This window comes from Trachurus trachurus (assembly GCF_905171665.1).
Source record: "Trachurus trachurus genome assembly, chromosome: 6".
Classification (NCBI taxonomy): Eukaryota; Metazoa; Chordata; class Actinopteri; order Carangiformes; family Carangidae; genus Trachurus; species Trachurus trachurus.
Genome location: NC_139897.1, coordinates 28,285,832 through 28,310,105, shown reverse-complemented (window position 1 = coordinate 28,310,105; position 24,274 = coordinate 28,285,832). Strand labels below are relative to the sequence as shown.

The window sequence follows — 24,274 nt, the reverse complement described above, 5'->3', positions numbered from 1 at the left end:
CACGTTGTCGCCACCGACTGTTGACCGGTGGAAGAGCGTGAAGCCGTCTGGCTGCAGGATGATCATCAAATGCACCTGCACACGACACAGCACGCAAAGGAAACAAGACTACGCGCCTAAAATCACTGCTATTAAGTGACACTAGTGGTCAAAAACCTTGTAAAATAGGATTATAAGATTGTAAATGATGGTTGACTGCATTTTATTCTACATTTCTTCCTGTTATCCAGGACTGAGACTGTTAAGAAAAAGAGAAACTCAAGCTACAGTTTACTATATTTTTCTCAAATTAAGCATGCAACAATAAGATGCAACATATTCAAAAGCTCTGTTAAGTCAGTTTTTTTTCTTCTTTAAGACTCTAAAAGTTGTCTTTCATGTCCTCGCCAAACGCTCAGCCCAAGGTTTTTTGGCTTTGTGGACCCAGGAGTGACTTTCTTTTCAGCTGCCTCCATATTGAGGGTTTGATAGAAATGCAGTGGCTTCATTTTAGAGTCTGACCGGCTCCGCAGGTGCAGGCCCGACTGTTTGGTTTTCTGCCACGAGGCGACTTACTTAAACTCTATGATGAAGAGACTGTTTTTAAATCACTGGTCCCCTACATGTGGAAATGATTTCAAGATTAATTTTCAACTGATTTCCATTTTATGAGAGATCCTGAGAGGTGTTCAGAAATGGCCGTTTGTCCTGTTTGTCGCGCCTCCTTCTACGAGTTCTCACGAGTTTATCCGAGTAAAGAAAACAAATTTGATTGGTCGTTATCGAGCGGGCGGGATATTTAATGTTTGGAGCAAGACCGAGCTCGGTGTGTATGTGTGTGTCTCAGACGTTTGATTGACGGATCCAATATCAGTAGCTGATGAATCGTGAGCAACGTGACGCATAATCCGCGTGTCTGCATTATCCAATGCGGAAAAAAACGACCACACTTTCATCCCGGATTTACTCGAAAAAAGAATTTTTCACAAAGTTTGGGCTACATCGTCTGATAGATGAGTGATTTGACTAATTTTATGACCCAGAGTGGGCTCAAATACATTTTTCTTTTCTTGAAACACCTTGAAGGAGGTGCGACTGTCCCCCACGCTGTCCTTCCTCTCATCTCCATCTCATCCGGCGGGTGACGCCCGGTTCAGTTCTGCGGAGGATTCATGAAGTGATGGGGCGCGGTGCGACGGCTCTGTTTGGCCGAACGCCGCCGGCTCTCCTCTGCTCATTGCAACCTCCCGTCGCCTCTCACCTTACAAATCATTACAGCTCCGCTTAAACCATTAAGGCCTGGCTCGGAACTCTGGGCTCAGGGCTCGGCTACAGAGAGGAGGTGGGGGGAGGAAGGGGTGTGCGGGGGAGGAGGGGCACGGAGACAGGACAGTGAGATGCTCATAAGGCTGATGGACGACTTCCAGTGGAGGAGGACAGACGGAGCATTACGGCGAGATGGAGGAGGGCTGGACGCGGGGAAGGGTTTAAGGTGTGTGGCTGACAAGTGTTTAAAGTTTTGCTACTACCGTCACCTTTTTTTTTTTTTGCCTTTTTGCAGAGAGAGTGTGTTTGCAGAATAGTTTCTTATCAGACATTCGCAGCAGACTGAAACAAACAAAAGGTTTTTTTAAATTGGCCCATTGCCATAATCGCTATAGTCATAGCAGTAGGTTTGTTACCTTTAATTGTCGGTGCAAGCTATTTTTAGATCGGCGGAACAGAGCCGTGAGCTGCTCAGAGCTACGCTACGGAGGCTCATGGGATTTCTTGGTTTCCCTCATCAAACTCATCAAATACACAATCCAACAACTCCACAACGCTCTGGTGGACAAGTTGTGACCTGCACATTCACCACGCTATGAGATAATAACACAACGTTACCACACAGAGTTGTTTTAGAGGTAAATACAGAGACTGCTTGATGAAAAACTGTCCCTGAAGGCAACGTGCATCAGCGGTTTTGCATGAATTTCCCTCTAAAACAACTCTGTCTGGTAACGTTCTGTTATTATCTCATAGCGTGGTGAATGTGCAGGTCACAACTTGTCCACCAGAGTGTTTTGGAGTTGTTGGATTGTGTATTTGATGAGTTACCGTACCCGCTGGCTGCAGCTCCCAGTTCTCTGATGCTGTCCAGGTCGACCTTGTCCAGGTGCATCTGCTGCACGGCGCTCAGCAGCTTCTGCTGGTGCTCCGGGTCTGTGATGCCGATCTGACAAATAAAAATAAAAACTTTGTTAACTTGTTTGTGACACATGTTTAATTCTTCTTCACCTGTATCATGCGCCAGTGCTTCAGGGGTTTCAAAGTTCAAGGTTACTTTATTGGTACCTGTAGGTATATTGAGTTTACACTGAAGTGAGAACATTAAAGATATACTGTATATATCTATATACAGAAGTAGCTTCGTACCCACAGCAACTGTAATGCTGAATACCGTAGTAAGGCCACAAGGTGATCTTGTTCATATTGAACTTTAGTTAGATGCAGGGAGATGTTAAAGCACTTTTCTATGACTATACTTTTTGGGATGATTGTATTCTTCTTTAATTGTGTGATTTGTCTGTCATGATGTCTGATGTATTTTTATATTGAGATTGCTGAGTTCCCGTCTGCACAACAAATTTACCATCTGGTACTAATAAAGAAACCTTGAAATATACAGTATATATACATTAAATAGGAGTAAAAAGACAAAGTAAGACAGACAGAAACCAAGATAAAAGAAAAAGTACTACTGATGATCAATAAAAGTACTGTCTATAGATACAACAAACAAGATAAAACATGATTTAACAGTGCCAAAGAGGTCCAGATCAATGAAAAATAGAATAGAAAAATAATGTTGGTGTTGTTGTTCATTCATTTTGTGCCATATATATATATATATATATGTGTAATACACTGTAGATCAGTAATGACTCTAAAATTTGCTGCTAACATGTATTTAACCTCTCGAACACCTTTCTACAGAGCTCGTTGTCGCCCTCGTCACTCTCCGGGTCACCTCCGAGGCGACGGAGCTGAGCTGACAGACACACAGATGTTACATACAGTACAGTTCTCCCTCTACTCTGCTCTGCTCTACTCTACCTTCTCCAGGTCGTCCTTCTCCATGGTCAACAGGTAGCTCCAGGTGATGTCATTCTCCTGCAAGAGAAAACATCGCTCAGCAGTTACCGAATCAAAACTTTTTCTACCAGCTGCTCCTGCCTGACCCCATGCACCGCCGGCACCGCCGCCTTGAAACAGATGTGCCTGCATGAGGCGTTAGCGCACAGTGACAACAATCTACCTGCACCACATCACATCACATCACTTCCCCAGTGGCTCATATATCAGATAGAAACTTAAAATAAAAAAAAACCTGAGCTCAGCTGACCCTTTGCGGTTTAATTCAGGCCGATCCGATCCCGCACACTACATCTATTATTCAGCTACTGCGTGAAATATGTAAACCAGTCGTCTTATGACAGGTTTCCCCTTCATTCTGTCAGTGATGCAGCTGTGTTCAACACATCTGGGACGACCGACTGTATCTCACCCACAGAGTTATAATACCATACTGACCTGTGTGTAAGCAGCATGATAGCTCTGCTCATCGCTGAGATAAGACGACAGAGGTAAGAAAAAGGCACCGTGCCTATGAAAATATACACACACACACACACACACACACACACAGGAAAAAAAAAAAAAAAAAACTGTGCTCAGGATCTTATTCCAGCATGAAATCAGTACTTACGGTCATTATGTCGGCCAGATAGCCGAGATCGAGGCCGTGTAGGAGGAGCTCAAGGTCATCGAGCTTGGTTGCACTGAGAAAGGGGCAGAGAGTTCACATTCACTCTTTAAAAAAAACCACTGACTCATCATTCCTCAGGATAAACCCACGTACCGACCGCAAAGCTGCATGTGTGTGTGTGTGTGTGTGTGTGTGTGTGTGTGAGAATACAGAAACCTCTTCAACAGGGTATATACTACATGAATCTTGAAGTTAATTCTAATACCTTTTTAAGACTTTTTCCAAAATCTTCTCAATATTTTTCAATACCTCACCACCGACACTTCAAGCTGTAAACATTTACATCAGTGACACTTTTAACTTAAAGGGATAGTTCAACATTTTGGCAAATTGGCCCATTGCCATAATTGCTATAGTCATAGCAGTAGGTTCGTTACCTTTAATTGTAGGTGTAAGCTATTTTTAGTACAGCGGAGCGCAGCAGCAGGCTGCTCAGAGCTACGCTATGGAGGCTAAGGGAATTTCTTGGTTTCCCTCATCAAACTCATCAAATACAAAATCCCAAAACTCCACAGCGCTTTTGTAGACAAGTTGTGAGCTGCACAACCACCACGCTATGAGATAATGACGGAACGATACGAAACGGAGCCGTTTTCGAGGTAAATTCATACAAAACCGCTGATGCGCGTTGCGTTCAGGGACAGTTTTTCAGCAAGCAGTCTCCGTATTTACCCTGTATTTACCTCGAAAACGGCTCCGTTTCGTATCGTTCCGTCATTATCTCATAGCGTGGTGGTTGTGCAGGTCACAACTTGTCTACAAAAGCGCTGTGGAGTTTTGGGCTGTTGAATTTGATGAGTTTAATGAGGGAAACCAAGAAATTCCATTAGCCTCCATAGCGTAGCTCTGAGCAGCCAGCTGCTGCGCTCCGCCGTACTGAAAATAGCTTACACCTACAATTAAAGGTAATGAACCTACTGCTATGACTATAGCGATTATGGCAATGGGCCAATTTGCCAAAATGTTGAACTATCCCTTTAACAGTTTTAGTTTGTGATTAAGACTATAGACCACTATGATACAACAGAATTCAAAATAGGCTAGGATAATAAATATAAAACATTGCTCCACTCTTCTTTTCTATGTACCGGTTCATCTTTGTTTTTTAATAAAATGAATAAATTCACACACTTTTACAATGTTTTTTAGGACTCAAATTCTTGGACAGCTAATTCAGAAAAAATACCTTCAAACTTTAAGACTTTATAAAGTCGTGAAAAGACTTTTTAATACTTTTTAAGGGTCTTAATTTTCCCAAAATTGATTTATCACCTTTTATTCAATTCAGCTTTATTTATAAAGCGCATTTCATGCACAAGGCAGACTCAATGTGCTTCACAACAGGTATACATAGTTACAGTAAAAAACAGTTATATAAAAAATCTATTAGAAATCAATTGAAGAGTGCAAGTGCAAGTAAACAATCATATATAGTATATATATATTTTAATACCTTTCAAGACCCTGCGGATACCCTGTTCATGTTGCCTCGGGAAGCTCTTTTTTGACTGCACCACCATCTCACCATCTTCCTTCCACAGACAGTCAGTTTTTTCTCAATTTATTTATATTATTTTCCCTTGAAGAGCACCTTGAGCCACTCCACACATTTTTTTTTACCCTTTTTTTTCTCTTTGACCTTTGCAGCACTCACCCTCCCCTCTATTTTTTCCCTGTTCAAGTTATTTGTAAATTAAAAAAAATGCACAAGCTGCATCCACCCTGCACCCTACACATCCCTTCAGGCTCTAAATTGAATCTTTTTGACGTCTCTGTAGGAGAGTTTGGGGCAAAAACAAAACAAAAAAAGAGGACATGTCGTTCTCCTTTGACTCACACATCAGAGTAACCGCAGCAGCGCGCACACACGCAGCTTCAGCCTGTTGACTGTTGTTGACACGATGAGCTTCACAAAAACCTTCCAAAATATGTGAAACACGTCCAGTTTTCTTTTTTACAGCTTCTCTGCTGCGGCCGACACAAGAGAAAGACAACAGTGATTGTTTACAGGATTACAGGTTGTAAAATTCCTGGTGCCAGACAAGACGCTGAGAAACTGAACAACAATGTTTCTGGCTGATGATAATTGCCGAGCGGACTAAACATTCACGGAAAAAGACGTTTGCTATTGTTTACGTCTGGTTGAGCAATGCTTCAAACAACACCTGCTGCACAGGCACGGAGCAGCGGCCGCCCAGCAGGGGGCGACAAACACACACAGGCTGCAGCCACGACACCATTTACTGTACAGTTCTTCTCCACTGGTTTGAAAACAGAAATTACATTCTCAAAACTCTTAAGATCTTTTGGTAAAACAGTCTTACGGTTCAGCAGAACATCTCTCTCCCAAAACAGTTCATTCATGTGTCAAAACTAAATTTCTTTCTCATATAAATAGTCAGTTTCCCCCAAAAAAGCATCGCCCCTTTGGCATTGTGTGTGAGCACTGAAGGTCAAAATGTTTAGATGTTTTGTCGCTACGCCAGAGGAGCATTGAAACATCCCTCATGTCCTCCTCTCGTTCACAATGGTTACTGTACTATTTTTTTTTGTCTAGCTAACAGAATACAATTGTGTATAAAACTGAAAGAAAGAAAAAAAGAAAAAGGATTTTACAGTGAGAGTGACCTCCAAGGTTTCACATCACACATTGCACTTGTGTAACCATTTATATTCACACATAAAGTAACTTCCATACTGTACATTAGAATAAAAAGGAAAATGTACACAGCATTATATATTACAATGGAGTATTAGGGCCACATTGACAAATAAAATAATCACAAATTTCGAGAATAAAGTCGCAAATTTACGACTTTATTCTTGTAAATTTACGACTTTATTCTCGTAAATTTATGACTTTATTCTCAAAGTCTGTTTTTTTTCTCAATGTGGCCCTAATACCCCGTCGTAATATACTGTAATATAAACACATAAATAAAAAACAGGGAGTACCCGAGTAGGCTATCTGCTAATCGGTTACAAATTATTATCCGGTTAACCTACTGTAGGATTCAATAAATGGCATGTTAGAGCAACAGTCTAGCATCGGATCAAACTAAATAATTGCGCCATGGTTCGGGTTTTTCGTAGTGTTAAACAGTTTTGGATCAAACAACATGTTTTTCTGTAGGCTAACTGCAGTTAATCATTAGCAAAGATGTACTAAGACATTTGCAATTTGATGAAATGAATGAGAAATTAAATTCAGTTGTGAACAGTTGCCAAGTGGTTTGGAGGTTTGTCCATGTTGTTTTGAGAATGTAATTTCTGTTTCAAGAAAAGAGCCAAACCAACGGAGAAAAACTGTGATACAAGTCTGATGTTGTCTTACCTCTCCATAGACGATGGATGTTCAGGGTTTGTCTTGAGGAGACTGGGTCCGTTGAGGCCCCCTCCCATGGAGCTGAAGGGCTCCACACAGGAGATTTGAGAGGACGAGGCCAGGATCCTAATGATCTGTGGACACACACGGACACACACACGCCCAAAATCTTCATCAGTGATCAAGTCACAAAGCTCACAAGTCAGGTTTCATCACATCTAGACGACAGAATTCTCAACACTTAAGAAACTGTAATAATGATAAAAAATAAACTTTATTTATCAAAACAGCATTACAAAGTGCTTCATAATAATTAGCCAAAGACCTAAAAACTTAACTAAACAACAACCACAACAAAATAGAAATGCAAAGGATAAATCACAGTCAATGTCACCTGGAAGTGCAACATCACAAAAATAGAGCAAAATTCAATAAAGCAAGAATTAATACAGGAATAGGAGGAATAATAATAGATTAAAAAACAAATAGGAAGCCTGAATAAAGACATTAAAGTCTTAAAGTGTTTCCTGATTTCGTATCAATTTGTGGTTTATTCTAATGTAGAGCCATTACAGTAATCTAACCATGACGAGGAGGTTTTTTGTGTCATTAAAAAATGGCATTGTTTTTATTCTTGTAATTTTTTTTCTCAATTTAAAAAAGCCTGTCTGATAGCACAGGATAGAGATTTTCTGTTCCAATGTGAAAGTGAAGCTCTCGAGTCCAACACAAATTTCCCCACGGGAGAAAATATAAATATTCTCTATTCTATTCTACAGAGGAAATCAGTTTTGTCTGATTTTACAGTACGGTAATTTGAGAACGTTTTGCATCCTCTCCATGCTGCAGACCTGTGTGTGTTTGAAGGTCTGCGCCAGGTCCGCGGGGCTCTGGCCACTCGTGGTCCTGATGGTTTTGTCGGCTCCCAGCTGCAGGAGCTTCAGCACCGCGTTCTCTTTGCCGAACTGCACAGCGATAGACAAAGCCTGACAAGTGGACAGACACAGACACAAAGTGAAAAATGTGTAAATGAAAATAGAACGAATCTTGAAGGAAAAAAAAAACAAAAAACAAAAAACAAACAACATACTGTGTATCCATTGGTATCCTGGTCGTTGATGTTTGCTCCCCGGGAGGAGAGCAGGTTGATGACCTTACTGTGGCCCTCCCTGGCCGCCAACATCAGACAGGTCATCTGTGATCTGAACATGACCAGAGACAAGAAGAAGAATTCAAATTTAGGACGATGATGAGATGCAACGAACCATGTCAGCCACATCTGTATAGATATATATATTTTTATAATTCAACGAATCATGTCAAGCACAACTGTATAGATATATTTTTATATTTCAATGAATCATGTTAATCGCAACTGTATAGATTATATATTTTTTTTTTTACAGTTCAAAGAATCATGTCCAAACCTCCTGTAACTATGTAAATGTACTTCTTTTGTTATCTACTGGTCCTCCGTCTTTATGGACTTTTTATGTTAATTGGGGACTACGGATGTAATTTAGCACATGTGCTAAATACGGTGTATTTACTGTGGGTACTCTTGCACTCACTGTCCATTAATATGCATTATCCCGACCAAATAAACAAATAAAGTAAGTAAGTAAAAGCAGTAAAAAGAAGTAAGAGGAGTCAGGAGCGACAGTAAAAGCACAGAGAAACCACAAGGGTGCAGCAAACACCATGTAATCCTGTGACACCACCACTGTTTTCTAAAAGTGATCCACATTAGTTTTTGGAGTCTGATTCATTATCATACCGTAATTACTGTTTAAATATAACCATTTAATTAATAAACTAATGAATTCCTTTATCTATATAGTACCTTTAAAAATAAAGGATTTACAGAGTGCTTTTACATAAAGGCAAAAACATACAAAAGTAACACCCATGACACCCAGGGAAGAAACACAAGAACACAACAGCATAGCCCGAGAACAGGTGGACACAGTAAGATGTAAAATGCTGTGTGTAATTACAGGAGATAGACATAATAAAACAGAGGTATAAGCACTAAAACATAAAACACAGAACTAGATAAGAAATCATTAAAACAAATAAAAGGCACAGATGTTAAAAATAACAAGAAGCAGTGGAACAAAAATAAGACAAAAAACCAATAAAAGGAAATAAAAACATAACAATTGGGAATAAAACAATAGACAATAACGATAAATAAAAGGCATAAAAACAATAACAGGAAATAAAAGACGATTGAAAGACAATAATGTCGCTGTTTGTATTGTTCTTTTCCTGTCCTGTCTTGTGTTTTTAACTGGACCCAGAGTCTGTACTAATAAATTATCTATCTATCTATCTATCTATCTATCTATCTATCTATCTATCTATCTATCTATCTATCTATCTATCTATCTATCTATCTATCTATCTATCTATCTATCTATCTATCTCATAACAAGATGACATCACATGACAAAGTGAGTTTTATGGAGTGACAATAGTAACCAAACATGCTGATAAAATGGATCAATAGTGGTTATTTAAATATATATCCCTTTTTTGCCACCATAGAAACTGTGTTGAGAGTAACTATGCATTTGTAAAAAATGTGCTTTTTCCACTTCCTTTATTTCTACTGTTGGTGATCACTTAATCTCAAAAAGTTAAATATGTGAGAATTTAAACCTTGAAACTCGATAAAAACTAAAACCAGCTGTCTTGATTGTTATGCCAGTGCTCACATCACCTAAATCACCCCTTATATTTTACATTACAGCCAAATGTAAAGTCTAGATGGAGCAGAGGAGTTTCCCTTAGAGCACTAGAATAAAGACAGAGCATCGTTTAAAAGGTCACACAGTCGGTGAATGTGTCCTAAACTCACTATTGTGAAATCAAAGACCGGGTTTCGACAACTTTGACCTTCGCTGCTCATGTGTTTGCTTCAGTCGGAACGAGGACTGAATATAAATAAACCTCTGACTCAAACACTGAGGCTGAGAAAAATACATCAATCCAAAGAGATGGAAACGTCTATGAGTCACTTCATCACTACTATTACTTTTAATGGTTTGTCTGTGTGAGAGAGACGGAGAGGGGTAATCCACAACGCCCATAATGGACATGCAAACAAAAGAGAAGGAATGTGTTATCTCTCTGAAAATTGATTTACAGGCTTTTAAATCCATGGACAAACACTGGATGGCTGCGATACCATACCATAATATACTGTAGAAAGTGGTGTCTTTACTAATCCAGTGAAATTAATCTCTAATAAAAGTAGATACGGTACTTAAACACACCTGTAAAATCCAGAAATCACTTCCATCTATAACCAAAATACAACCAGGGATATTTAAAGGGATAGTTCAACATTTTGGCAAACTGGCCCATTGCCATAATCCCTATAGTCATAGCAGTAGGTTCGTTACCTTTAATTGTCGGTGCAAGCTATTTTTAGAACGGCGGAGCAGAGCCGTGAGCTGCTCAGAGCTACGCTACGGAGGCTCATGGGATTTCTTGGTTTCCCTCATCAAACTCATCAAATACACAATCCAACAACTCCACAACGCTCTGGTGGACAAGTTGTGACCTGCACATTCACCACGCTATGAGATAATAACAGAACGTTACCAGACAGAGTTGTTTTAGAGGGAAATTCATGCAAAACAGCTGATGCGCGTTGCCTTCAGGGACAGTTTTTCATCAAGCAGTCTCTGCATTTCCCTCTAAAACAACTCTGTCTGGTAACGTTCTGTTATTATTTCATAGCGTGGTGAATGTGCAGGTCACAACTTGTCCACCAGAGCGTTTTGGAGTTGTTGGATTGTGTATTTGATGAGTTTGATGAGGGAAACCAAGAAATCCCATTAGCCTCCGTAGCGTAGCTCTGAGCAGCTCGCGGCTCTGCTCCGCCGTTCTAAAAACAGCTTGCACCAACAATTAAAGGTAACGAACCTACTGCTATGACTATAGGGATTATGGCAATGGACCAATTTGCCAAAAATGTTGAACTATCCCTTTCAGGTTATGGTAGTACCTTCTTTTTTTGCTTTGTCATCCTGAGTTGAGACACATTGATTTAATCTCTGTTATAACTTATAACGTTGACTTTTGTACCGATGAACGAGCTCCCGGACGGCGGGTGTGTTTGTTTAACAGGTATGAATCAGTGAATAACGTCTGCAGCTCCATCTTCCTTTGAGTACGTTGGAAGAAATAAAAAGTTAATGTTCTATGTGAACTTAAACAAACGAACCGATGACTAAGACAAAGTGTGTATGTGGTTATGTGTGACATTTCCTCCTCACACACTTCCTCTTTGACCCATGAGAACAGGTTAAAGCCACATTATTCATTTCTGTTTTTCACATCTCCTGTATTTTCCCAAGCATGGTTTTTACTGCGATGGCAGGTACCAAGGTCACTCACATACTGTTTTACTGTGTTATTGTGTAGTTGTGTGTGATATGTGTGTGTGTGTGTCCTTCAGAGAGAGAGTGTGTGTGTGTGTGTGAGCTTTGGCAGGTTCCCAAACACACAGCTGATCAATACGCAGACAATTCAGTGTAAACGTCTTTCCTGGTGTCAGGGCTGCAAGAAGGATGACTTCCAAAAAGAAAAGAAGATAAAAAGAAAAACCTACCTGTGCCAAGTTAAACACACACACATGCACACACACTTCATCTCACACTGGTTTCCATTGAACCACAACCTATTCTTCTTCATTTCATGCTCAGATAATATACCTGACTGACCGACCGACCGACGGTTTTTCTGATCACGTTTGTCACACGCGGATGTTGACGCCAAGAATTTCGTAGTCGCAGTAATTTGTGTTTTCACATGTCACAAGTCTTCACGCGCCAACTGGAAGTCAATATCGACGCTCAGGTGTCTGAACTCTCAGGTTACTACGAACTACAGGAGCTCAGAGAAGCGGCGGCGGTGGTGGTGGCGGCTCCGTAACCGTAATTACCCTCGTTAAAGTGAAATGTGATTTTCATTTTTAAATAAGCATGGACATGGAGAACTTGACAAATTTGTCACTGTTGACTGTTTATTAAAGCAACCTTGCACTTTTACATCTTATTCAAATCTTGTCCCTGTGGAAGATTACTGGTCTGTGATCAACAATTTCCTCAAAATTGCTTTGTCTTGTTTTTGTTTTTCTTTATCCGATTCCTTCATCTCCTTATTGGGGATGGGCATGATTAATCGATGATCGATTATTGATCGTTAAGAATTTTATCGATCACGGAAATTTTAAATCGATTTATTATAAGGGATCATGTAGAGGGCAGAAGTTGTCATGGAGAAATAAACCCTGGTTTTATTTTTTCATAACAACCAATAAACTCTATATAATTATTATTATACAGGCCTACTATTATAATTACACAGTTTAAGAGTGAAATAATTAAATAAATACGACGGGGCGCGCCTGTGTCGCGGACTCGGTGCAACAGCAGCAGCAGTGTGGAAGGAGCCTCCACTCTCTCTGGTGTTCACACCAAACGCGATGATGCGTTGTCGCGCGTCGAGATTACATGTAAAGTCAATGCACAGACGCGATTAGACGCGAAATTGCGCCAGGCGACGCGATACGCGCGTCACACGCGACGCGATGCTGCGAAAATCGCGTCAACGCGCGAGTTGAAAATATTGAACTTTTGCGGCAACATTGCGTGACGCCGTGACGCGACAGCCTATCAGCGTTGAGATTCTGACACAACAATACACTGCTACCGACTGCTACTCACCGGGGACAGATGGACAGGCGTCCGCAGCTGAAATGAAGCGTCTGTAAAACTTTAACTTAGTTGGTGTCCTGCCTGGAGATCCTGGCACCAGCCCTAGCAAGCAAGTCCTCAAACTCAGCAACAGTCAGTCTGAAGTACCGTACAACGGCCGTGACGCGATACGTAAACGGGGCTGAGCGGAGTTTTTTTTACCTGCTACACCAGGACCAGGACGTCAAGGATCAGCTTCACCTCGTCCATTGTCAAGCCTACGGTAAAATGAGTGCACTTCATGTGTCTCAACACATTTTTACATCCGTCCTGTTAGCTGGATTGACAGTAGAGGGGAGGGGGGACGCGATGACGCAAATTTACACAAAATGGTCACGCGTCAAACACGAGCGATAGCGCGACGGATTCTCATTTGTCGCGCGAAAAAATCGCGTTCATCGCGTTTGGTGTGAACACAGCTTTCACACCTGCAGTGTTAGTGCGCACTAAATCTGGTGCGCACTAAATTTGGTCCAGTTTGGGTTGGTGTGAAAGCACATCGCACTCTAATGCGCACCAAAACTAGTGCGGCCTGAAGAGGTGGTCTCGGTTCGGCTCCAGCCGAACTCTGGTGCGCACTAGTTTAGGTGTGAAAGCAACCGCACTCTGGTGCGAGCCAACTGCCAGGCGGACTCAACAAGTTTGAGCTAAAAGGGCTCCCGTAGTCGCTGACAACGGGTTAACGCAGCGGGGAGACCGCCCGGTGCTCCGGTGCTGCGGAGCTCTGTCCCCACAAACGAAGCAGCAGCAGCGGGGCAGCCGGTCGGTGCGTGTCCGCTGAGTCCCCTCAGATAATAAGTTACAAGCTACAAGTCATTTATCTAACATCACAAATAGTCCGAAGCTGTTTAACGACGGTTAAAATGAAACTTAAGGTAAATATCCTGCAGAGTTTGTTTCTATTTTCTGTGCCGCGCTCATCAGAGCGCCACTCCACGGTGTGTTGGCTACAGAAATAATAATAAAACACACGCTTTCACATTTTGAAAGTGCTTGCAATTTTTTTTGTACAAGTGCAGCCAAACACGAGGCTGAAGAGAGAGGGACAGCAGAGCTGCTCTGACGGCTCAGCTGCAGGTGAGCCAGGCAGCGCAACTGTCCTTTTTTTTCTCTTTTCTTTCTTTTTTTTTTTTACTGTAATGATGCGGGCACCGGCACTGTCCCTACAGGTGAAGCACAAGCACACAGACGTCCGTGTACGTTGTCTGACCTTCTTCCTTCACACGCATTTTGTTTTTAATTATGAATATTAATGTGTGGAGATTTCCTATTTTCAGACATGTTATTTGTCTCCGGCTATTTTACATTGTTGGGAGTTCATAGCGCCCTCTAGTGGCGGCATTACACCTAGTGTTTCTTCTTCGGTGGTTATCATTACTGTGACTCGGTTTGACCGGTGAAGGTGAGCTGGTGAGTTGATGTGCATAAAGTAATGCAACTTATGTTAAATATCATAAATATGACCATTAAGGTAGTAATGTTTATATATTTGTGTTTTACAGTTGATTACCTGCTGCTGCTGATGATACTGCTGCTACTGCGGCTGATGCAGTTGCTAATGACGGCATGATCACTGTTTTAAGTGCCAAAAGAAAAGCATGTGTGGAGTTGCTAATGGAGAAATAAACACGTGAAAAGACAGAGATTGTGTCGGAGCTGAGTGTGACACTGTTTCGCCGGTCAAGCACACCCCGTGCGGTGGGATTTATTAGGTTAACACAGTTAGGTTAATAAAAAACCGTACAGTAATCAACACTAAGCCAACCCCGTGACGGAGAAGCGGAGGTCGGACAGTGTCAACAACAGCAAGCTACAGGAGGCTAGCGTGCGGACGAGACCCGGCGGAGCTTCACGGCCGATCGACGGAGCTTCGGACCCGGTCCCGGCCCTCAGGAGAGGAGTTCGTATGTTCTGTGACTGTGCTTGAGTGACTTTCATTGTGATTGTTTAGCGCGACGGCATAGGATAAGCCGATCGCCGCGAATTAGCTGTTAGCACGCTAGTTAGCCGCTAAGCTAACGGCTAAGCTAACGGAAGTGGATCGGCGCCATCTTGGTCCAGGTACGGCCGGCCGGAAGTGCGTCATCAAAACAAACAAAGAGTGAAAGAGAGAGGGTCATTAAAGCATGGCGGACTGTGGGGAATTAAAGAAGAAGCGTTCCTATGCACAAGGGGCTTTTACTAGGAAAGCAAATGCCATTGAGTTTAACATGGAACTTTTGAATGAGCATGACCTCAAACTTGAACTGAAAGCGCTCAAGGGAAGTTATGAAGAGATCTGTAATAGCAGTTTTGATTACATTGCTGTTATGGAAGAAGAGGATGCAAGTGGATTCGACATGGATGTAGCTGATGTAAAGAAAAGGCTGCATGACTGCCGCGCAAAGTATCAAGACACAGAGATAAAGGTAAAAAAGACATTGTGGTCCCGCTGTGCATCGGGTCAATTTGGCTGTTTAAAGGCGGACCTCAAAGAAGTGTTTGGCCAGGCCGAAGCGCTCCTTTCAGGCCACTTGGCCCATGACCAGTATGAGCTAGTGCACACAGCATTAGAGAGCAGAGTCGAAGCTCTGGAGGAGTTTGTGCGAGAATGGGACCGCTACGTCCCGAACAAGGAGGTAGATGACATGCGGGTCTGCCTCAAAGACTATAAGGAGAGGAGAAAAATGACTATAGTTGCACTGACTAACTACATGCACCAAGGCAAAAGGTCAGCGTATGGCGACCTTGGTGTCCTGGCAAGCGGTCAAGAGGACGTTGACGTCGGAGACGATGGTCAAGGTGGTGTGGACGGTGGAGGAACGTCCACCGCTGATAAACCAAGTGCGCCTCCGGACGGTGGCGGGGACAGCGGCACAGTGCAGGATGATGGAGTGCAAGGTGCAGGTGCAGGCCCAGCCACCAACCCAACCGTTGCTGTGACTAGCAGTGCACTGGATGGTAATGTGGACCTTCTTGATGGGGCACAAGGCACGGGCCCCCCGTCGGGGTCTCCCCAAGCGCCACCACAGAGGCATCCACCACAGTGGTCCTTGAACCCAACGTTTAACCCCGGCTTCTCTAGCACACCGCGACAGCAGCGAGGAGCGCATGCTGTGCTACCGGACAGTGTTGGGACAGGACGGAGCATGTCTGCTACCTCTCAGGGGTCAATCGGGCCCAGGATTGCGCTCGCACCCCTAAGCCTACCGAAGTTCTCTGGAGATAGGAGAAGCTATTGGAGATGGAAGAGTAACTGGGGGACTCTTCAGGCATTAGCTGAACCCACAGGCTCCCCTGAGTGTAGGCTCTTCCACCTGCTGGACAGTATTGCTGATGCAGTAAAACGCGAACTCAGGCTGTCTCATTGCCGTTCCGCGGAGGAGGTCTTCCGGGTTTTGGAGGACTGTTACGGGGACATGTCGCAAATAGCGGACGACATCGTACTGGAGCTGCAGGACTTACCAGCTGTGCGCAACAACCAACCAAGGGAGGCTTTGCAGTTGATTCAAGCGGTGGAAAGAGCGCTGTTGGACCTTATAGACTTGGGTTGTGAGGACGCCATAAAAAACCAGTTGGTGATCCGGTCACTTGAGAGTAAGCTGCCGGAAAGTATGAAGGAAAGGTGGCTTCTGTACCGATGCGATGCGGCCAGCAACGTCAACCCACGTAACCGGTTCGACAAACTATGGCAGTTCCTGAGAGATCAGAAGACGGTTCTGGTGCAACTGGAGCAGTTACAGATCACCAGACGACCAAACTCTGCCAGAGCGGGTGAACCAAGCCCCCGTGAGAAGCCAAAGGAAAGACCGGGGGATCGAAGGCAGGAAAGGCGTTCATTTACCAAGGCCACGGCAAGCGAGGCGAGAGACGAATCATCGCGAGATTCTTGCGGTATGTGTGGCGAAGAGGGACATACTGGACGCCTATACCGCTGTAAGACATTTAAGAAGGCTAATCCAGCAGAGCGCAGGGCTCAAGTAAAAAAGACTAAAGCCTGCCCCAAATGCCTGGATCTCCATGGGAGGGACAGTCCCTGCAATAAAAACTTTCTGTGTCGTAATGACGAATGTAAAAGAGGCGACGCCCCTCCAGATCACCACTTCTTCCTGTGCCTCAAATCACCAGCCAAAAGGGACACTGCTAGGGCGGAGACCAAGTGGGAAAAGAGGAGAGAACCCCGTGGCCCGACTGAAGAACAAGAGACTTTGTTTGCTAGCCTAGGTCTGACTCCGGAGCAGCTGGAGGCTGTTCGTAAGGCCTGCACGAATAAAGTGTCCTCAACAATATGTGCTGGCAAAGATTTCGTGGATGAGAGTGGACCCAAAGAACACCCAGTCCTCATGATGTTGGTGGAGGTCACGACCAAGAGGGGAGACTGGGTCGGAGCCCTCATCGACCTAGCCTCTGATACGAACTATATCACTCACCAAGCAGCAGAGAGGCTTGGATTGGCAGGTGAGCCAATTACGCTGGTCGTTTATGGTGTAGGTGGTATGGAGGCTAGGGTTGAGACAAAGAGGTACTGTGTGAGCATAAAAGTAGCCACAAAAAGGGGAACATGGCGCCTCCATGAGATGCTCTGCTATGGACTAGAGGAGATCGCCAGAGTGGACCATGCAGTGGACTCGGAGCGCCTAGAGAAATTCTTCCCTGGTGTTGTCAAACCGGGGGAGCTGACCCGCCCGGAGAAAGTTGAGTTACTTATCAGTACCCGGGAAGGTTGCCTTGCTCCCCAGCGGATGATGAGGTGCGGCGATTTGGTGTTGTGGGACGGGCCACTCGGAAAGACCGTCAGTGGCGTGCACCCGGACCTTTTTGAGGACATTGAGGTGACTGCGCGCCACTCATCGACCCACTTTGCATGCTCCATGAGAGCGGAGTCCAGGAGAGTCGAGGTTCACCATAACTACCACCCCGAGCTAAAGAGCAGCGTGGAAGTCGGAACCACGGCTGCGTGCAATGCTGAGATCGTTAAGTGGCTGCAGTGGGACAGCATTGGGGCCGCCTGTGACCCTATGTGCGGTGGTTGTCGGTGTGGAAAGTGCGCCCCTGGGGGGAAGGAGATGTCCCTCGCTGACGAGCGCGAGTTAGAGATCATCAGGGGAGGTCTGACCTTCAAGTTGAGCGACCACCACAGCGACAAGCCCCACTGGGACGCCAGGTACCCCTGGAAAGAGAACCCTGCTACCCTGCCGAACAACCGTGAAGCTGTCAAGGCGGCGTTCCTGAAATCGGAGAGGCGCCTCGAGAGGGATCCGAAGTGGAAGGAGGCTTATGCAAGGCAGGTGCACGACATGGTAGCCAGGGGGGCTGCAATCAAGCTTTCCAGGGCTGCGATGGACAGTTGGAACGGAGCTGTGTGGTGCGTGAACCACCTGACAGCACCCAACCCACACTCCGTCTCCACTCCTGTAAGACTAGTCTGGGACAGCAGCCGGGAATTCAGGGGTGTTAGCCTGAATAGCATCCTGCTGAAGGGTCCAAACGTCTTGAACCCCATCCGCGCGGTTCTGCTCCGTTTCCTGGAAGGGGAGCACGCGGCGGTTGGAGATGTGTCCAAGATGTACAACTCGGTGTGGTTGGAGGATCAGGAGGTGCATGTCCATCGCTTCCTGTGGAGGGACTCTCCGGCTGATGACATCGAGGATTACGCCGTGGTACGGGTGAACATGGGCGATAAGCCGGCTGGCTGTATTGCCCAAGTGGCCATGAGGGAGACCGCCCATCTACCCCAATTCGCCGACAGAGTGGATGAAAGACATGTCATTGTGGACAACGCCTACGTGGATGACATTCTGGTGTCCCACAATGACCCCCAGAGACTGAGCGAGATCCTTCAGGGGGTCGAGGCCATCCTAGCAACCGGGGGATTTTACCTGAAGCCATGGGTGCGGTCTGGCCACAGTGGGAGGAAAGGTGGTGTTCCCACCAAGACTGAGACTATTGTGTTGCCCAACCAGTTGCGCGACGAGGACAACAAGGCCCTGGGAGTGGGTTACCACGTGGGTGAGGACAAACTTTTCCTCATGGTGGCCGTCAATTTCTCCACAAGGAAGAAAAAGATGCGCACCGAGCTCGACCTCACCGTGGAGGACATAGAGGAGAAGACACCGGATCCTCTTACCCGTCGTATGTTGCTGAGCCAGGTAGCCGGGCTTTACGACCCCCTTGGTCTGGCGACGCCCCTGAAACAGAAGGGCGTCATTCTTGTCAGGAGGGCCTTTCAAGAGGCCGGGACATTGACCAAGGATACGTGGGACAAGCCACTGTCTGATGAGCTGCGCGGGAAGGCGATCGAGCTCTTCGAAGAGTTTGCCCAGCTGAGCACCATCACATTCCCCAGGAGTATTACCCCTACCGGCTGGCTGGGTAAACCCTGGGGGATTACATTCTCCGATGGGAGCTGTGACTCTTATGGGGCGGTTCTGTACCTGCGCTGGGAGACTTCAGGAGGTGTTGTGACCTGGCTCGTGGAGTCAAAGGCTAAATTGACCCCCCTCGACCAGAAGGGCGACGCTGTTAAAGCGGAGATCTGCGGAGCCGTCTTTGCCGCCCGCCTGAAAGGTTACATCCTGAAGCACGGGCGGTTGGAAGTGAGCAGGTGGTACCACTTCGTCGACAGCCAAACTGTGTTGGGAGCCATCCAGCGGGAAAGTTATGGGTTCCAAACTTTCTTCGCTAACCGTGTTGGTGAAATCCAAAAGGCCGGACCTGTGACAGATTGGTGGTGGGTCCCCGGTCAGTACAACGTGGCCGATCTTGTCACGAGAGGGTGTTCCCCTGAGCAGCTTGATGGTGACTCCCTGTGGCAGAGAGGTCCCGAGTTCCTGACCAGAGCAGTGGAGGAGTGGCCCATGAAGTCTGCTGCAGAGGTGGCCTCCGGTACCAGGGAGGTTGTGAGTAAGCTCCAAAGGAAAGCTTTCTCTGCCATCATTACAAGGGCTCAGGCAAAGAAGTTGTCTGCTTCAGACGGTCCTATCGGTGTGGACGCCATGGTCGAGGACGGGGCGATCACGTGGCCTCCTACGGTTGATGACAGGGGATCCACGCCAGGTGCTGCTGCAGTGTCTTCTAAGATAGCATCTAGTGCCTGCAGAACGAAGAGGTTTTGGGGTTTGGCTCTTGTAGGACAGATGGATCTTTCAAGGTTTGCTACGCTAACCAAGCTCTGTGGGGCTGTCGGATACATCCGCAGAGCCATTCACTCCTGGTTACTCAACAGAGATCGAACTGGCGAGCGAGAACAGTGGGAGGCAGTACTCACAGTCCAGGAGCGAGAAGAGGCATTCAAGGACTTAGGTCTCGCAGCCCAGACAGGCGTGACCTTCCCCACAACTACACTCAACCGTCTGGTTGTGAACAAGGACCGTGCAACGGGCCTCTTGTTGTGTCACGGTCGGATTCAGTCCGTTGATAAGGGGGGACCCGGGGTCCCGCTGATCCCCTACAAGGAGCGGATCAGCACCCTCCTTGCTGAAGAAGCCCACCGTGTCAACCATGAAGGCGTTGCCGGTACCCTCCTTCGGATGAGGAAAAGAGCTTGGGTAGTGCAAGGCCCTAGAGTTGCTCGCAAAGTCATTGACTCGTGTATTCATTGTCGGAAGTGCAGAGCCAAGTTATGCTCTCAAGTAATGAGTGATCTTCCTTCTGTGCGTACCGGGCCAGCAGCTCCTTTCGAGTACACAACGCTGGACCTGTTCGGCCCATACACAGTCAGGGACGGTGTGAGGCGGCGCACAAAGAAGAAGGTCTGGGGCGTTGTCTTCAGTTGCATGGCCTCAAGAGCGATCCATGCGGATCTGGTCGAGGACCTATCGACAGAGGGCTTTCTCAAGACTTATCAGCGTTTCACCGCCCTAAGAGGTCATCCCCGTAAGCTCTGGTCCGACCAGGGCACCAACTTTGTGGGGGCCAGGCCTGCGCTGGAGGATCTCTACAGCTTCCTGGCAGGTATCGACAAGGAGGAAGTCCAAAGGAGAGCAGTTGTGACTGGAACTGACTGGGGGTGGGAGTTTAGCCCAGCGGACTCACCGCATCGGAACGGGGCAGCGGAGGCAGCTGTCCGCGTGTTGAAGAGGTCGTTGAGCAGTGTTGGTGAGGAGGGCGACTTGACCATCCTGGAGTTTCAAACCCTCCTCTACCTGGCTGCCAACCTTTCCAATGAGAGGCCGATCGGAGCCAGAGCACAGGTTCAGGAGGAGACTGTGGACGTTGTGACACCAAACTCGTTGCTGTTGGGTCGAGCGGGGCCCAGAGGTGACACTCAGGGTTTTGAATTCCCTACCTACCCGTTCAGTCGTCTGCGAGCAGTCCAGGTGGAGGTGGACAGGTTTTGGAGACGTTGGAGCCAGTTGGCAGGGCCTCACCTGTTCGTTCGGCAAAAGTGGCATGCCCCAGCCCGGAATGTCACCGTCGGAGACCTGGTATGGGTTGCAGACCAAAACGCCCTCCGAGGTCGATTCAGGCTGGGTCGTGTTGAGGAGGCACGTCCAGATGATAAAGGTGTGGTCCGAGATGTCAAGGTGAGGATTTGTCATAGTCTTCCCATCAGCCTGTCCCAAGCCAGGAAGGACAAGGAGCCATGTCCTTCCTCGATACTGCACAGAGACGTCAGAAGACTGGTGGTGTTGCTACCAGTAGAGGAGCAAGGGGAGGCTTAACATACCCCTAAGTACTTGAGACTATGGACACTTGAATGAAAGACTCAGACCAAATCTGTGTCATTGGACAGTTATGTTTCTTTATTTGTCAATTGAGAAGTTGCACATATTCTGTATAATGTTGTAGTAATAATAGTTATTGTGGCCTACTTGGTCAGAGACAAGTAGCCCAAGTGGGAGGTGTGTGGAGATTTCCTATTTTCAGACATGTTATTTGTCTCCGGCTATTTTACATTGTTGGGAGTTCATAGCGCCCTCTAGTGGCGGCATTACACCTAGTGGTTCTTCTTCGGTGGTTATCATTACTGTGACTCGGTTTGACCGGTGAAGCTGAGCTGGTGAGTTGATGTGCATAAAGTAATGCAACTTATGTTAAATATCATAAATATGACCATTAAGGTAGTAATGTAATATATTTGTGTATTACAGTTGATTACCTGCTGCTGCTGATGATACTGCTGCTACTGCGGCTGATGCAGTTGCTAATGACGGCATGATCACTGTTTTAAGTGCCAAAAGAAAAGCATGTGTGGAGTTGCTAATGGAGAAATAAACACGTGAAAAGACAGAGATTGTGTCGGAGCTGAGTGTGACACTGTTTCGCCGGTCAAGCACACCCCGTGCGGTGGGATTTATTAGGTTAACACAGTTAGGTTAATAAAAAACCGTACAATTAATATGAATATTAATATTAACGATTATTCGATAATTGATCGTTAATTTTCCCGATGATCTATCAAAAAGATTTCTTCAAATGCCCATCCCTACTCCTTATATTTTAATATTTCTCTTGGTGTTGTTTTGTTTGATGATGATGAGACACCAACCTGCCAATGAGACTGGAGATGGAAAATCTGCCACTGGCTGTAATCTCAAACATATTTACATGTGAATATACATCAATATGTACTGGTATGTCCCATTTAAAATCAAGTCATTTTTGTGAGATTAAAGAGACCCCGATTTGGTTATAAAAGAGTCTCATATTAATGTCTACGTTTCCCACTTGTTAATGGATCCATTTTTGAAAAATATATCGTTATGTTGTTATAGTTGTTTTGATATTATTATTTAGTGGTCTGCCCAGCATTTCCTAGTTTCGGTTTCGGCGGGTCATGGGAATAACGCCCCCGGATCGCTAGTTTATGGTCAGAACTACGACGGTATCTGATCGCCTTTGAACCTCCGACTTTCGTTCTTGATTAATGAAAACACTGCGCAAATGCTTTCACTTTCGTCCGTCTTGCACCGGTTTCCGAAACTCCTCGCAGTCACTTTAAGTTTGATTACAAGTGAGTACAGGTTCTGGTTGTGTTTCCATTATTTTCTGGATTGAAGACTGACAGTAAAGAGGGAGAGACAAGGACTGGCAGCCAAATAAAGTGTGTTACTGAGTACTGATCCTGAGCAGCCACTAAGCACACAGGTTGATCTCAACAGGTTTGAGATCAACATGAGAAGCAAAAAGAAAAGTAAAAGTTTACCTAAAATATGTGCAAATAAAATAGAAAAGAAGCCATACAAATGTGTACATTCACCTATTGTAGGAATGTACACCTCAAGAAATAGCCAAGAAATAACGGTCAATGTCACAGTAATGTCATGTTTTTCATAAAGGCAAAAGATTACACATGCTTTTCATGCTTTGAATTTTTTGGGAAAGGCCAGAATTTTTCTCCACCAAGTCCTTTGCAATGGACTGTTATTTCTGGAATACTTCTACGCAATCAATCGTTATTTCTCGACATTACTATGAAATTGACCGTTATTTCTAGGCTATTTCTAGACATCGTGATGCTATTAATTGTCATTTCTTGACATTATCACATGATTAGCTGCCTGTGAATTAAAGGGTTACCAAAATATAGAGTATATATAAATAAATCAGAGAAAGAAAAGGACACTTAGAGGAAATAGACACTCTGGGATTTGGGCCTACGGATCCTTGGTCATAACTGGCCACAGCGGAAGAACAGCCATCAGTAACAACATGGAGGCAGTAGATAAAAACCATCCAGATGTGCTCTGACTGAGGATGGGGGGGGGGCAGTGGGGACAGTAGATCGCCACTTTGGACACAGGCCGAGAGGTCGGATGATCAGCCTGGACGTCGAGGGTGTATTTATTTTTTGCAAGACCCCGACTGAAACACCCAATAACTCCAGAAAAACAACACAATGATGATGATAATGATGATGTGTCCATGATGTGAGTGCATCAGAAGGAAGGGGACAGATGGAGAAGCGGCCGCTGCATCGTGCTCCTGCAGGACTTTGAGGGACGACAGAGAAATGCTTGTTTACACTGAGACAGAGGGACGAGCAGCTGGTGTTAATCACCGCTTTGATATTCAGACGTAAGAGGCGATGAGGAGGTTTATCCTCTGCACCCACATGAACCCCATGTTCGTCTCTTGCTCGCTCTGAATGCTCCTCCTCCTCCTCCTCTCATCTGCATCCTTCTGCCTCTTGTTACCCTCGCTTCAAATATTTTGTCTGGGAAGGAACCAATCAATTTCCTTTAACGCTGTAGCGTGTCGGCGAGTGTCGTCAGGGCCGGTCGTGTGTGTCGTGAGTGCAGTGGCACGCTGGCAGTGACAGAGTGGCAGGGGATTAGGGAAAGGTAAACAACAAAAGCCACTGGTGGTGGTGGTGGCAGTGGGAGGTTATGGCGTCCTCGCTTTGACACAGCAGAAATCCACAGATGGAAACAGTAAAACGTGTTTCCACAGTGACCTCGCTTCATTCTT

At 45.4% G+C, this 24,274-nt stretch overlaps 1 protein-coding gene across 1 annotated transcript in view; it reads right to left on the bottom strand.

Moving 5' to 3' along the window:
• Positions 1–24,274, bottom strand: part of asz1 (ankyrin repeat, SAM and basic leucine zipper domain containing 1) — a gene marked incomplete at both ends in the record, with an annotated part of 43,877 nt that overhangs the window by 9,678 nt on the left and 9,925 nt on the right. Inside the window, 6 exons of the mRNA XM_083974381.1 lie at positions 2,082–2,194; positions 3,076–3,132; positions 3,728–3,800; positions 7,122–7,246; positions 7,964–8,098; positions 8,203–8,314. Of these exons, the coding sequence (XP_083830507.1) occupies positions 2,082–2,194; positions 3,076–3,132; positions 3,728–3,800; positions 7,122–7,246; positions 7,964–8,098; positions 8,203–8,314 (615 nt within the window). The remainder of the gene's footprint in view (positions 1–2,081; positions 2,195–3,075; positions 3,133–3,727; positions 3,801–7,121; positions 7,247–7,963; positions 8,099–8,202; positions 8,315–24,274) is intronic.